General features: G+C 39.3%; 1 protein-coding gene across 1 annotated transcript in view; it reads left to right on the top strand.

The window, feature by feature from the left end:
* Positions 1 to 1,817: 1,817 nt before the first annotated feature.
* LOC127456313 (synaptotagmin-9-like) overlaps positions 1,818 to 16,249 on the top strand; it is a 97,444-nt gene continuing 83,012 nt past the window's right edge. Inside the window, exon 1 of the mRNA XM_051724752.1 lies at positions 1,818 to 2,182. Within this exon, the coding sequence (XP_051580712.1) occupies positions 2,035 to 2,182 (148 nt within the window). The 5' untranslated portion in view covers positions 1,818 to 2,034. The remainder of the gene's footprint in view (positions 2,183 to 16,249) is intronic.

Genomic DNA, 16,249 nt, shown 5'->3' with positions numbered 1-16,249 from the left:
GTAAAATATAGCTGTCCCAGCGGGGTCCTCCCTGAGTATTTCCCAGTAGCCAACAATGGTAGGTAAGCTGTAATGTTGTTGTAGTAATCCGAGTGATCATGGAGCATGTGACAATACTGATTACTGACTCGCAGCGCTGACTGAAATGAACTTCGTCAACTCAGCTGGCTCACAACATATAAAAATGCTATTTTGTCGCAAACTTCTGGCTAAAATCTCTAATGTCACAGCCAAAAAAGTAAAAGACACATCTAGCTGCTTTTAACTAGATGTCTGCATGGGTCTTAAAATGAAATTCGAACCCAACCCATACTGGCCCGACCCTACCCGGCGCGAATTATACTGTCAGATTTTAAGCCCGAACCCAACCCAATATCGCTCACTGTCTTGAAAAATGTCTTCTGCTAGCAAGTACTGTTGCATTAGGCTGTATTTTATGTAAGCAGGCAACATTCATAACAGTATTGAAACAGTAAACATATAGTTTTATCAAGGCACGGCAGCCCCTCAGTTCACTAGAGCAGAAAGGGAAAAAAATTGCCTTACTGTTTATGGGATGAAACTTTGCTTGGCGCAGAACACTTTGCAGACTGAACTTGTTAAGAACGTCGAATCTTTGTGACACCTATGCTAAAAACAATGTAGACGCAGTGCAAAGAATGAAACAGAGCGCAGGTGTCTCGACATGTGTTTTTGAAAATTGTACGTTCTTTTTAATTTGACATGGTGTTTAAAATGTGCCGGTCCTGCGTGAGATGCTGAAGAAACAGCGAGACACGATGCAACAGTCAAAGACATTTGTCCAGCATGTGTTTACACAGGGAAACAATGGGAAAACAGAACAGACGGCGCAAAAACATGTTCAGCCCCTAACACGTTTGTTCACGTGTATCTGTAAGTGAAAGCATGTGGCCGAAACAAGTTTGGTAGGCCTGATTATTTTTGCATTAATTACAAACTCCAACCCATCCCTGATGTCCGACTTGAAAAACTCACTTGAACCCCCGGCCCAAAACCCGTTGGGTTCTCGGGTTGGGTTGGTTTGCAGACCTCTACTGTTAACACATCTGCGCTGCTCTTACACTTTAATTTAGAACGCCACAAACAAAAGCAGAGCGATACAAACAGTGAAGTGTCTGAATGTTGATGGTGTGAGACATCAATACTCATGGAACATCTCTCGTCCAATCAGATTGCAAGACAGGAACTGTTGTATAATTGTGGATATTACCATACATTCCTTTATGGGATTCTTTCGGACCCTGATAAACTTTCTATTAATTACAGCATTCGGACACAGTGCATCTGTGTCAGGTCTATTCATCATTTTAAAAAAGTCAGATATTGAATTGATCCTAAATTGCTTCATAACTCGTTTATAAAGAATGTGTATAACTAATTTCGATTACATAATTGAACATTTGCATGTTTTGCTGCTCTGGAAAACAAAAATGTACCTGCACAGTAGGCTACTTTTTTTTTTTTTTTTTCTAACAATGTACCTTCTTAATCAGTTTAGCCGTTTTCTACTACTTGAAGTGAGAAAGTGAGGGAGAGGGAGTATTATAAAACATGGAGCTTTGTTCGGACTAAGAGGACGTTTACACGACAACGTAAGTTTTCAGTTTTTAGTTGAAAACGTGGTCGTGTAAACGGGTCCTTATGAAACACCATAAAAGTGTGATTAGGCTCGAGGTGAAGCAAAATCACGTTGTGCGCATGCGCGCTGGCTTCAGCACCTCTGTGTGTGTGTGTGTGTGTGTGTGTGTGTGTGTGTGTGTGTGTGTGTGTGTGTGTGTGTGTGTGTGATAGAGGATTCAACCGGTGGCTCTTTATTTCTCACTACACTCTCGTTGCGAGTGGGATTCATATCGCGTCTGATCTACACCGCGTCGAGTGAATCCTTATGGGGACTAAAATGTCTTCTTACTGAGAGCGCGTTTTTAAGTGCGATGTCGTTCGCGAGATGATGTTTTCTCTGTGAGGGGATTTGCGCTTTAGAAGCTCCTCAATCCAGAAGGATGCTGGTGGGAAATGCCTGTCGACAGAGAGGACGAGATTTGTCAAAAAGCGCTAGAACTCTTGTCGGATCTTTGTTCTAAGGGGGAGGTGCAGAACGAAAACTGTTTGGATTTCATTTATTATTTTCGAGACCTTGCGAGACCGAGGTATCCGGACTCAGGTAGGTGACACTCGGTCACGAAACGGTTAATCGTTGCATACGCTTTTTCTTCCTCAGGATCATGAACTATGGTGAATGGACTTCAGTATCATTCTCTACTTTATTCATAAATATTTTACTTTGTAGGGGTTCTTTTTCATATGAATCAGTTTTGACTTGTTGCTCGACATATTATTCCATCGTGTAGGAATATCGACCACATTTCCAGTAATATCTTCAAAATCTCCTGGTGTGTCGGTTGAGTTGGAATATATATATGTGTGTGTGTGTGTGTGTGTCTCTCTCTCTCTCTCTCTCTCTCTCCCCCTCACACACACACACTCTCTCATGTTGGTTTTGCTATTCTTATGAGGACCCTCCATAGACATCATTATTTTTATACTGTACAAACTATAGATTCTATCCCCTAACCCTACCCCTAAACCTAACCCTCACAAAAACCTTTCTGCATTTTTACATTTTCAATAAAACATCGTTTAATTGCCATTTCCCTTGTGAGGACCACCCAAAAGAACAGGTTGATTCTCAATACTTGGTCCTCACAAGTATAGCAAAACCTGTACACACACACACACACACACACACACACACACACACACACACACACACACTCTCTCTCTCTCTCTCTCTCTCTCACTCACTCACTCACTCACTCTCACACACACACACACACACACACACACACACACAAACTCACACATACTGTATGTTGGTTTTGCTATACTTATGAGGACCCTCCATAGACATAATGATTTTTATACTGTATGAACTATAGATTCTATCCCCTAACCCTACCCCTTAACCTAACCCTCACAGAAACCTTTTTGCATTTTTACATTAAAAAAAAACATAATTTAATATGCCATTTTCCTTGTGGGGACTGCTGGCTGGTCCCCACAATGGAGGTTAAACCTGCCCACTCTCTCTCTCTCTCTCTCTCTCTCTCTCTCACACACACACACACACACACACACACACACACATACAGCCACACTCACTCGCTCATTCACACACACTCACACACAAACACACACACACAGCCACACTCACTCGCTCATTCACTCACACACACACACACACACACACTCTCTCTCTCTCTCTCTCTCTCTCTCTCTCTCTCTCTCTCTCTCTCTTTCTTACACAGTCACACACACACTTCTCTCTCTCTCAGTTCAATTCAGTTTCAATTTTAAAGTACTTTATTGTCATGATTGTGTTTACATACATTATTGCCAAAGCATTAATACACAAAACAGATAATGACGAGACAAATAATAATAATAAAACAGTAACAAATTATAATAAAAACAGAATTAAAATAAGGTGCCAGGTAATGAATAAAATAAAATGAAAACTATAATAACAATATACACTATACAATATAAAATAAAATAAGCATTTAACAAGACATTATGAACATAAGAAAATAAATATACTGTGACTGAAGTACATTAAGGTAGTGATTGGTTTTTGAGGGTGTGCATCTCAAAAATGAATTTTGCTGCAACTGATGCATGATTGTCCTCCCCCAGTAACACCTGCATTTGATCTGTTTCTGCTGAACTGGAAAACTGTGGCATGAGGTTTGAGAGTTTGTCAAAGTATTTCTCTCTCACCTCTCAGTGAAGGAGAAAGTGTGTCTCTGTCTCGACCTCACCAGTGTCACAGTGAGCACAGACTCGTTCATGTTTGTGTGTGTCTGCCTTTTTCTATGGCCAGACTGTGATCACTGAGTCTGTATTTGGTGAGGATCCGTCTCTGTTTTGGATCTCTTACAGTGTGGAGATATTCTGCTAGATTATACGTTCTGTTTAGGGTCCGATAACGTTCCAATTTGCTTTGGTTTTTACTTTCACTTTCCCAATGGTCCAAATATGAATTTTTGCTTTCTTTTATGATTTGGTTTATTCTGATTTGGTTTTGTTCAGCAGTGCTGGTCTGAAACTGCTGTTTGTTAGTTGTTAGTGGGTTTGTGAGTTTCAGAGCCAGCTGTCAAAGGGGACTGGTTTTAGGGTATTTAAGGGCTTCATGTTGCAGTGAGTTAGGGGAACTTGAATTTAGGTGTGTCCAGAATTTGAGGGATCGTTTTTCAATATGTATAATTAGGGGGTATCTGCCTAGTTCGGCCCGGCATGCATTAGTAGGTGTTCTTCTCTGAACTCTTAGAATGTTTCTACAGAATTCTGCATGTAGCGATTCTATGGGGTGTTTGTCCCATCTACAGTAATCTGCCAGACAGAGTGGTCCCCAAACCTCACATCTGTCCAGAGCAATAGGCATAATAATACTATCAAAGATTTTACACCAAATTGTTACAGGAATGTCTATTTGGATAAATTTGCCCTTAATAACATAGAATGCTCTTCTAGCTTTCTCTTTTAGTGCATTCACTGCCAGACCAAAACCCCCTGAGGCACTAATTTTAAGACCGAGGTAGTCGTAGTGTAGGGTGTGTTCTATTGCAGTGTTTCCCAGAGTGAATGTGTATCTGGTTTCCTGTAATCTGGCTTTTTTCTGGAAGATCATAATTCGAGTTTTTTTCAAATTGACTGTCAGGGCCCAGTTCTGACAGTAGTTCTCCAGCAGGTCCAGGTGCTGCTGTAGTCCTTGTGCAGTAGCTGACAGCAGCACCAGATCATCTGCATAGAGAAGAAGTGTAACTTCAGAATGATTTAGAGTAAGACCGGGTGTTGCAGATTGTTCCAGTAGCATCGCTAACTCATTAATGTAAAAGTTGAACAGAGTTCAAACTGCAGCCCTGTCTCACTCCACGCCCTTGAATGAAGAATTATGTTCATTTATTGCCAATTTGAACTCTGCACCTGTTGTCTGAATACATAGATTTTTTATAGTGTCGTACATTTTACCCCCAATGCCGGATTGTAGAATTTTATAATATAGACCATCATACCAAATGGAATCAAATGCTTTTTTAAAATCAACAAAACATGCATACATTTTGCCTTTGCTTTTTTGATGAACGTGTTGGTTAACTAACGTGTGTAGCGTGTGAATGTGGTCGGTGGTGCGGTGGTTTGGTAAGAAGCCAATCTGACTCTTACTCAAAACATTGTGCTTGGTAAGGAAGGCCTGTATGCAGGCATTCAGGATACAACAGAAAGTCTTCCCCAGTTTACTGCTCAAACAAATGCCTTGGTAGTTATTGGGGGGAATTTGTCTCCACTCTTATATAATGGGTGTATTAAGCCCATACTCCAGGTATCAGGAAAGTAGCCAGTTTGCAGAACCAGATTGAACAGTTTTAACAAGGCCTCCTGCATTACTGCAGGGCTGTGCTTCAGCATTTCTGTTCTAATGTTGTCTAAACCACATGTCTTTCTGGGTTTTAGTTTCTTAAGTTCATCTGTCAGTTCTTCTCTGCTAATCTGATAGTCTAAAGGGTTTTGGTTATTTTTTTATTGTAGATTCCAATTGACTTATTTTGCATGTTTTTCTGGTCAGGTGTGAGATTTTCTGGAGAAATTTCTTTGAATACGTTTTTAAAATATCCTTTCCATAATTCTCCATTTTGTATGGCTATGTCCTGGCTGTGTTGTTTATTCAGACTGTTCCATTTTTCTCAGAACTGATTATTATTAATTCAGTCTTCAATTTCATTAAGAGTGTGGTTTAGGTGTTGTTGCTTCTTGTGGTGTATTGTATTTTTATAATCCCTGAGTGCTTCACAATTATTTTGTCTGGTTTCAGCTTTGTGAGGCTCTCTGTGTTTTTGGTTAGAGAGCTGTCTGAGTAGTTTTCTTTTAATTTTACATTCTTTATCAAACCAAATTTCATCCTCAGTTTTTAGTTTAGTTTTCTTGTTTGTACGAAGTAGGTTTGCTTTGATTGAGCACCTTTGATAAATATCATTTATTTGTTGTACTGCGGAATTTACGTCAATCTTGTTATTTGAAATCTATTGATTAGACTGGACATTTCTTTGGAGCTAATTGCACTAAGGAATTTGGACCATTTTTATGTTGGGTTTAGTTTGAACAGGTTGCTGGGCCCTTGGTCTGTTCCATGGTGTTGGATTTTCTTTAGGAACACATTAATTTGACAGTGGTCTGATAAGGAAGACTGGTCTGACTCTCTCTCTCTCTCTCTCTCTCTCTCTCACACACACACACACACACACACACTCTCTCTCACACACTCACACACACACACACACTGTCTCTCTCTCACACACTCACACATGCACACACACACACTTTCTCTCTCTCACACACACACACACACACACACACACACAAACACACTCTCTCTCACACACTCACACACACACACACACACTGTCTCTCTCTCACACACTCACACACACACTTTCTCTCTCTCTCTCTCTCTCTCTCTCTCTCTCTCTCTCTCACACACACACACAGACACACACATACACACACACACACACACACACACACACACACACATGTTGGTTTAGCTATCCTTATGAGGACCCTCCATAGACATAACAATTTTTATACTGTACAGATCCCCTAACCCTAACCCTAACCCTACCCCTAAACCTAACCCTCACAGAAACCTTTTTGCATTTTTACAATTTCAAAAAAACATAATTTAATATGCCATTTCCCTTGTGAGGACCACCCAAATGGTCCTCACAACCAGAAATGTCCTCACAGAACAGGTTGATTCTCAATACTTGGTCCTCACAAGTATAGCAAAACCTGTACACCACAACACAGATAAAAAGCCAAAAGCCCATAAACAAATTATGTGGCCTTTGGAGCCCTTTTATATGTATATTAAATATTCATGTTAGAGACCGATACCGATATGGTTACCGATATAGCTAATTTTTGAGCTGGAATGAAAACAGACCTTTTCTATGATTTTGCACTGATATGACTATGCATAGTAGGCTGCTTTCTTAAACAGATTTTTTTATCAAAGAATATTTGACATTATTATTATACATTGTCAACAAATTCTAGAAATGAACACTGAGAAACATAAGGAATAAATAAAAATACAATAAATAGCTAAATAAAAATCAGTACTGTATGTACAGTATCAGTCAATTGCTGACCATTAAAATAAAGAATAAATAAAAATAAAATAAATAGCTTAATAAACATTAGTACTGTATGTTCAGTATCAGTCAAATGCTGACCATTAAAATAAAGAATAAATAAAAATAAAATAAATAGCTAAATAAACATCAGTACTGTTTGGTATCAGTCAAATGCTGACTATATTAATACTGCCGAGTCAAGATAAACAGATAAGCAGCGGTGTTACACCGTATTCTGCTATACAAGTTCAGGGGAAACTTTTCAATAAAATGTAATATTTAAAAGTCTGGTTTTCCAGACATTAAAATAGGATACGTTATAAAAGTAGATTTAATAAATAGTATATTTGCCCTGTGTAAATAATAATATATAGGAACTGTATCTAAAATAAATGAGGGGTGATAAATACTAATACAACAGGCTGGAAAAAAAATAGACATTTATTTATTTTAATATCCTATATATATATATATATATATATTTTGAATGTGTTGAAACTTGACACCGGGTGCCGCACCCTAAAAACGGCACCGTTAGATCGGTTTCATGCTAAAGAGCCGCTTAAAAGTACGTTTTTTTTCTCTCTCTCGTAAATCTAAACGAGTGTAAATACCAACACCATCATATACACTATATTGCCAAAAGTATTCGCTCATCTGCCTTTAGACGCATATGAACTTAAGTGACATCCCATTCTTAATCAGTAGGGTTTAATATGACGTCGGCCCACCCTTTGCAGCTGTAACAGTTTCAACTCTTCTGGGAAGGCTTTCCACAAGGTTTAGGAGTGTGTTTATGGGAATTTTTGACCATTCTTCCAGAAGCGCATTTGTGAGGTCAGACACTGATGTTGGACGAGAAGGCCTGGCTCGCAGTCTTCGTTCTAATTCATCCTAAAGGTGCTCTATCGGGTTGAGGTCAGGACTCTGTGCAGGCCAGTCAAGTTCTTCCACACCAAACTCGCTCATCCATGTCTTTATGGACCTTGCTTTGTGCACTGGTGCGCAGTCATGTTGGAACAGGAAAGGACCATCCCCAATCTGTTCCCGCAAAGTTGGGAGCATGGAATTGTCCAAAATCTCTTGGTATGCTGAAGCATTCAGAGTTCCTTTCACTGGAACTAAGGGGCCAAGCCCAGCTCCTGAAAAACAACCCCACACCATAATCCCCCCTCCATCAAACTTCACAGTTGGCACAATGCAGTCAGACAAGTACCGTTCTCCTGGCAACCGCCTAACCCAGACTCGTCCATCAGATTGCCAGATGGAGAAGCGTGATTCGTCACTCCAGAGAACGCGTCTCCACTGCTCTAGAGTCCAGTGGCGGCGTGCTTTACACCACTGCATCCGACGCTTTGCATTGCACTTGGTGATGTATGGCTTGGATGCAGCTGCTCGGCCATGGAAACCCATTCCATGAAGCTCTCTACGCACTGTTCTTGAGCTAATCTGAAGGCCACATGAACTTTGGAGGTCTGTAGCGATTGACTCTGCAGAAAGTTGGCGACCTCTGCGCAATATGCGCCTCAGCATCCGCTGACCCCGCTCTGTCATTTTACGTGGCCTACCACTTCGTGGCTGAGTTGCTGTCATTCCCAATCGCTTCCACTTTGTTATAATACCACTGACAGTTGACTGTGGAATATTTAGTAGCGAGGAAATTTCACGACTGGACTTGTTGCACAGGTGGCATCCTATCACAGTACCACGCTGGAATTCACTGAGCTCCTGAGAGCGGCCCATTCTTTCACAAATGTTTGTAGAAGCAGTCTGCATGCCTAGGTGCTTCATTTTATACACCTGTGGCCATGGAAGTGATTGGAACTCCTGAATTCAATTATTTGGATGGGTGAGCGAATACTTTTGGCAATATAGTGTATGTCGAAAGGACTGAAGCCTGTCAACCAAAACATGAGCTCATTGATGTCATTAAATGAGTCTGCTTTTTTATTCCATCAGTTACTCCTGGTCGGAGGCTTCCGAATATATTTAGTTTATACGTAGGGTTACGTTCTACATAAATTTAATTTTGCAATGCTCAAATATTTAGTAGAGCGTAAATTGTGATTTAGTGCCCATTTACGCCACAACTAGGCTAAGTTGTAACGTATGTATAGCTGGTGCAACCGGCCCCTGATGTTTATTTAGCTATTTATTTTATTTGAATTTGTTCTTTATTTTAATGGTCAGCATTTTACTGATACTAAACATACAGTACTGATGTTTATTTAGCTATTTATTGTATTTGTGTTTATTCTTTATCTAAATGGTCAGCAATTGAATGATACTAAACAGTACTGATGTTAAGCTATTTATTTTATTTTTATTTATTGTTTCTTTAAATGGTCAGCAATTGAATGATACTAAACAGTACTGATGTTAAGCTATTTATTTTATTTTTATTTATTGTTTCTTAAAATGGTCAGCAATTGACTGATATTAAACATACAGTACTGATTTTTATTTTATTTTGTTTATTCTTTAAGTGGTCAGCAATTGACTTATACTAACAGTACTGATGTTTATTAAGCTATTTATCTTCTTTTTCTTTATTTTCTCAGTGTTCATTTCTAGAATTTGTTGACAATGTATAATAATAATGTTAAATGTTCTTTGATAAAAATATTTGTTTAAAAAAGCAGCCTTCTGAGTACCTTTGCATAGTCATATCGGTGTAAAATTGGTGAACAATCCACATAGAAAAGTTCTGTTTTCATTCCAGCTCAAAAATTAGCTATTTCAGTCACCATATCGGTAATCAGTGAATTTTCCCTCTCTAAAATCGGTATCGGTATCGGTCTCAAAAATCCCATATCGGTCGGGCTCTAATTACAAATAATTTGCCCGTAGACACACAGACACGTGCTTGAAGAAACACACTTTATTATATTATTAAGAACAGATGACAGAAAAACCATCAATGTGCATGTATGACACGCTGATATGGAGGCGTGCAGTCTTGTGGAACGCGCATATAAAAGGTTCTAACAGTATTGTCTATGAGTGCTGCAAATGACCTCGGACATCTCAGCTCAGGAGGTGCTTTGAGTTCAGTTTGCTTTATTTCCACAGAGTAGATCATTGTGAACGCAACTCTGCAGCCTATAAAATAATACAAAATATATAAAATAATACAAAAACACGTTCACCCCGAACTGTGATTATTATCATCATTATAATTATTATTATGTCTTCATTTGTATAAGTAATTTTCCGCCTGCATGTTTAGACAGATATTTGCCTGACGTAAATGGAAAGGTGGTTACTTATATATATATATATATATTATTCTTTTATCACTTTATTATTTATTTATTTGCTTTTTTGTTTCGTTTGGAGTGCAATTTGGATTTAGAAATGTAAATTAATTACATTTTCAATGCAAAATCACTAAAGCAAGAATATTCACCGATCCCTCAGACTGGGGATTTCCGATGTAATTGGATTTTATATATATATATATATATATATATATATATATATATATATATATATATATATATATATATATATATATATATTAGATAGATAGATAGATACACTATATTGCCAAAAGTATTCGCTCACCCATCCAAATGATTGAATTCAGGTGTTCCAATTACTTCCATGGCCACAAGTGTATAAAATGAAGCACCTAGGCATGCAGACTGCTTCTACAAACATTTGTGAAAGAATGGGCCGCTCTCAGGAGCTCAGTGAATTCCAGCGTGGTACTGTGATAGGATGCCACCTGTGCAACAAGTCCAGTCGTGAAATTTCCTCGCTACTAAATATTCCACAGTCAACTGTCAGTGGTATTATAACAAAGTGGAAGCGATTGGGAATGACAGCAACTCAGCCACAAAGTGGTAAGCCACGTAAAATGACAGAGCGGGGTCAGCGGGTGCTGAGGCGCATAGTGTGCAGAGGTCGCCAACTTTCTGCAGAGTCAATCACTACAGACCTCCAAAGTTCATGTGGCCTTCAGATTAGCTCAAGAACAGTGCGTAGAGAGCTTCATGGAATGGGTTTCCATGGCCGAGCAGCTGCATCCAAGCCATACATCACCAAGTGCAATGCAAAGCGTCGGATGCAGTGGTGTAAAGCACGCCGCCACTGGACTCTAGAGCAGTGGAGACGCGTTCTCTGGAGTGACGAATCACGCTTCTCCATCTGGCAATCTGATGGATGAGTCTGGGTTAGGCGGTTGCCAGGAGAACGGTACTTGTCTGACTGCATTGTGCCAACTGTGAAGTTTGGTGGAGGGGGGATTATGGTGTGGGGTTGTTTTTCAGGAGCTGGGCTTGGCCCCTTAGTTCCAGTGAAAGGAACTCTGAATGCTTCAGCATACCAAGAGATTTTGGACAATTCCATGCTCCCAACTTTGTGGGAACAGTTTGGGGATGGCCCCTTCCTGTTCCAACATGACTGCGCACCAGTGCACAAAGCAAGGTCCATAAAGACATGGATGAGCGAGTTTGGTGTGGAAGAACTTGACTGGCCTGCACAGAGTCCTGACCTCAACCCGATAGAGCACCTTTGGGATGAATTAGAGCGAAGACTGTGAGCCAGGCCTTCTCGTCCAACATCAGTGTCTGACCTCACAAATGCGCTTCTGGAAGAATGGTCAAAAATTCCCATAAACACACTCCTAAACCTTGTGGAAAGCCTTCCCAGAAGAGTTGAAGCTGTTATAGCTGCAAAGGGTGGGCCGACGTCATATTAAACCCTATGGATTAACAATAGGATGTCACTTAACTTCATATGCGTCTAAAGGCAGAGGAGCGAATACTTTTGGCAATATAGTGTATGTCATGAAGGAGGGAACATAACTAATTTATTCACACACAGTGTATTTTCCCGGATGATGATACCCATCCGGTAGAGAATACACAGATGAATTAGGTTCTTTGCCAGAGTGATGTTCACAACTGTTGTAAAGCCATCTTTCAAATAGTTGAACAACACACATTTTAAATGCACTTATTTTTTTCCAGTTTCATTTTAACTTTTAGTTAAAATAAATAAAAAAGTTCAAAGTTTGTAATCAAGGTGTCTTGCTTTATTGTGTAGGCTTAACCCTAACCCTGCTTAATGAAAATTACCCCATAGTACCACCTAGCATCCAACCAGAGATAATACCAGTGTTTGTCGGTTTCCTGCGAGTTTTTTTTTTTTTTCCTGCAACCAACCGACCAATCAAAACTTGGTCGACCAAGACTCTCCTCACCGAATAATGTTTTATCGACCATCAGGGGGCAGCCCTAAAAAATTCTGTTGTTTTTTTTAAAAAAAAAAGGCAGCTGTGGTTGCCAGAATAATTATTTAAAAAACACTCACAGTAGCAATGTAAACAACTTTACAGAACAACCTGTAATTTTACAATTTAAGACTGTTGTAATTTAAATGACCACTCTGGCACTGTAAAAAAAAAAATAAATAAATAAATAAAAATTATTATATATATATATATATATAATATTACATTTACAGTAAAAAACAAAATGTCATAAACTTGATATTAACCTTCTGAAACTGAAAAAAACTGCTTTTCACTTTATAATATATTGTTAATCACCGTAAAAATTACAGAAGAGCACATGATGAAGTTCATCAATAGTGGCTCTTCCTGGAGCAATGACCAATAAACATGTAGAGACAGCGCTCAGTGTCACTCACACAAACACTAAACACCATCAGGGTAACACATGTGAAATAAAAATTATGCAATACAGGGCTTCAGACTGCGACTAAAATGGTCGCAAATGCGACCAAAAATAATTTATTGCGACTATCATTTAAAATCTAGTCGCCATTGGCAACAGTCAGGTTGTGTGCGTTCATATGCGGTTTCGTCAGATATCATCTTGTGAGTTACTGAATATATCTTTATTGCGCGCACCAGTGTGTCTCGCGCTTCTTTTCACCCATTCTGTTTTGACGAGCTCGCTGCACCGCACACAACAACAAACCCATCGTGAGAGAGTCGTGACCAAATGATCTTTTCATGAATCACCCGAATAGAACTGAGGTTTTGAACTCAGGAGCTCAGGTTAGCAGTCTGAATCAGATTCACTTTATCAGCGAATCAGCCGTCAGTGAGCTCACAACTGGGAGTGCAGACATTTCAAAATAAGAGTCCCATGCGTATTTCGGGCTTCTTTATAATTAATGGTCCCGTAATGTGTACTACTTTTTCCCCCTGTTAATTATTGATTGGGATTGGAGTAGCACAATAAACTGCATCTGGGATTTCATTCAATTTGCACTCTTGTGGTCTCTGTGTCTGGGCCATCTGATAACATTAAAAGACTTAAGGCAATATTGTAAAACAATTTATATACTGTGTGTGTGTGTGTGTGTGTGTGTGTGTATATATATATATATATATATATATATATATATATATACATACATACAGTTGTGCTCAAAAGTTTGCATACCCTTGGAGAATTGGTAATATATGTACCATTTTTAAAGAAAACATGAGTGAGCAGGCAAAACACATTTTTAATGGGATTCATATTCAACTGTAGGTTATAACAGAATGGCACAATCATAAAACAAAACATGGCAACAAAGAAAAAAATTAAATGACCCCTATTCAAAAGTCAGCATACCCTTAGTTCTTAATACTGTGTATTGCCCACTTTAGCATCAATGACAGTGTGCAGTCTTTTGTTATAGTTGTCTATGAGGCCCCAAATTCTTGCAGGTGGTATAGCTGCCCATTCGTCTTGGACAAATGCCACCAGGTCATGCAAAGTCTTCTTGCATGAACCACACATTTGAGATCTGCCCAGAGTGGCTCGATGATATTAAGGTCAGGAGACTGTGATGGCCACTCCAGAACCTTCACCTTTTTCTGCTGTAACCACTGGAGGGTCAACTTGGCCTTGTGCTTAGGGTCATTGTCGTGCTGGAAAGTCCAAGAGCGTCCCATGCGCAGCTTTTGTGTAGAAGAATGCAAATTGTCTGCCAGTACTTTATGATAACATGCTTTGCCATCAATTTTCACAAGATTCCCCGTGCCTTTAGAGCTCACACACCCCCAAAACATCAGTGAGCCACCACCATGCTTCACAGTGGGGATGGTATTCTTCTCACTATAGGCCTTGTTGACCCCTCTCCAAACATAGCGCTTATGGTTGTGACCATAAAGCTCTATTTTGGTCTCGTCACTCCAAATTACAGTGTGCCAGAAGCTGTGAGGCGTGTCAAGGTGTTGTCAGGCATATTGTAACCGGGCTTTTTTGTGGCATTGGCTCAGTAAAGGCTTCTTTCTGGCAACACAACCATGCAGCTCATTTTTGTTCAAGTATCGTTGTATTGTGCTCCTTGAAACATCCACACCGTCTTTTTCCAGAGCAGCCTGTATTTCTCCTGAGGTTACCAGTGGGTAATTCGTTGTATCCCGAACAATTCTTCTGGCAGTGGCTGAAATCTTTCTTGGTCTACCTGACCTTGGCTTGGTATCAAGAGATCCCCGAATTTTCCACTTCTTAATAAGTGATTGAACAGTACTGACTGGCATTTTCAAGGCTTTGGATATCTTTTTATATCCTTTTCCATCTTTATAAAGTTCCATTACCTTGTTACGCAGGTCTTTTGACAGTTCTTTTCTGCTCCCCATGGCCCAGTATCTAGCCTGCTCAGTGCATCCACGTGAGAGCTAACAAACTCATTGACTATTTATACACAGACACTAATTGCAATTTAAAAAGCCACAGGTGTGGGAAATTAACCTTTAATTGCCATTTAAACCTGTGTGTGTCACCTTGTGTGTCTGTAACAAGGCCAAACATTCAAGGGTATGTAAACTTTTGATCAGGGCCATTTGGGTGATTTCTGATATTATTATGATTTAAAAAGAAGCCAAACAACTATGTGATAATAAATGGCTTCAAATGATCACTGTCCTTAAATAAAAGTAATATTGCATGATCAGTAATATGGAAAATCAATGCCAACATTTCACAATTTCTGCCAGGGTATGCAAACGTTTGAGCACAACTGTGTGTGTGCGTATGTGTATATATATATATATATATATATATATATATATATATATATATATATATATATATATATATATGAGATCAATCTTTTGACACTTAGGACAATTGAGGGACTTGTACACAAATATTACACAAGGTGCACACATTCATTGATGCTCAAGAAGACAACACACTACTATATGCATACTGTATGTAAATATCTGTAATGTGGATTCTGAAGAGCAGTATTTGTAAGGGGTTCAGTGGAAAGGAGGAGGCGAGAACCGGCTTGACAACTTAAATAATAATTTAATAAACAACTTAAACAAAAACACACAACCATAAACACACAGTACAGCTGCCTGTAATTCTCTCTCTCTCTCGAACTGTCGTCCCCGGCCGCCTTTATACCTCGTGCGCCCCATCAGGCTGATTGGGGACCGGGCGTGCGTCATTCCAGCCCGGCCCCGCCCTCCTCGACTCTACAGTATTAAATAAAAAAAAGCTTTTATATTTGTATAAATTATGAAAGGGATGTAAACTTATCTTCTCAACTATATACTTTATACTGTTTATTAAACCTCCGATTAATGGGTTATCAGCTGTCTTTCTTTTCTTCTGCTTTCTATCTTGTTTCAGAACAGCAATCTAAATCGAGCAATTCTGTGATTTGTCGACTAAAAACAGCCATTTGGCTCCTTAATGTTTCTATTTTGGAGCCAGTGGCTCCTTAGTCATTTTATTAGTCTGGAGCCCTGCAATAAACATGTAGAGACAGTGCTCAGTGTCACTCACACAAACACTCATAATTTACTCACACCACATCCAATGGTTTCTCACATTGTGTTTGAGACAACAATAGGTGAAAGTAGGAAAGTGCAACTAACATTAGTTATGGTTAATAAGAGGAGCCCAAGTAGGCTGGACATGGCGGAGGGTCAGTTAACAACTTTAACAAGCATTTCTCTCTGAATGTATAACAATTGAACACCCATTTCCAAACATACAGCAACTTTTTGCATAACCATGACAGAAAAGATACTCAGAAATGAACGGATA

The sequence above is a fragment of the Myxocyprinus asiaticus genome, chromosome 18 (assembly GCF_019703515.2).
Source record: "Myxocyprinus asiaticus isolate MX2 ecotype Aquarium Trade chromosome 18, UBuf_Myxa_2, whole genome shotgun sequence".
Taxonomy (NCBI): domain Eukaryota; kingdom Metazoa; phylum Chordata; class Actinopteri; order Cypriniformes; family Catostomidae; genus Myxocyprinus; species Myxocyprinus asiaticus.
The sequence above is the reverse complement of the archived record's forward strand: the minus strand, read 5'-3'. Positions and strand labels throughout refer to the sequence as shown.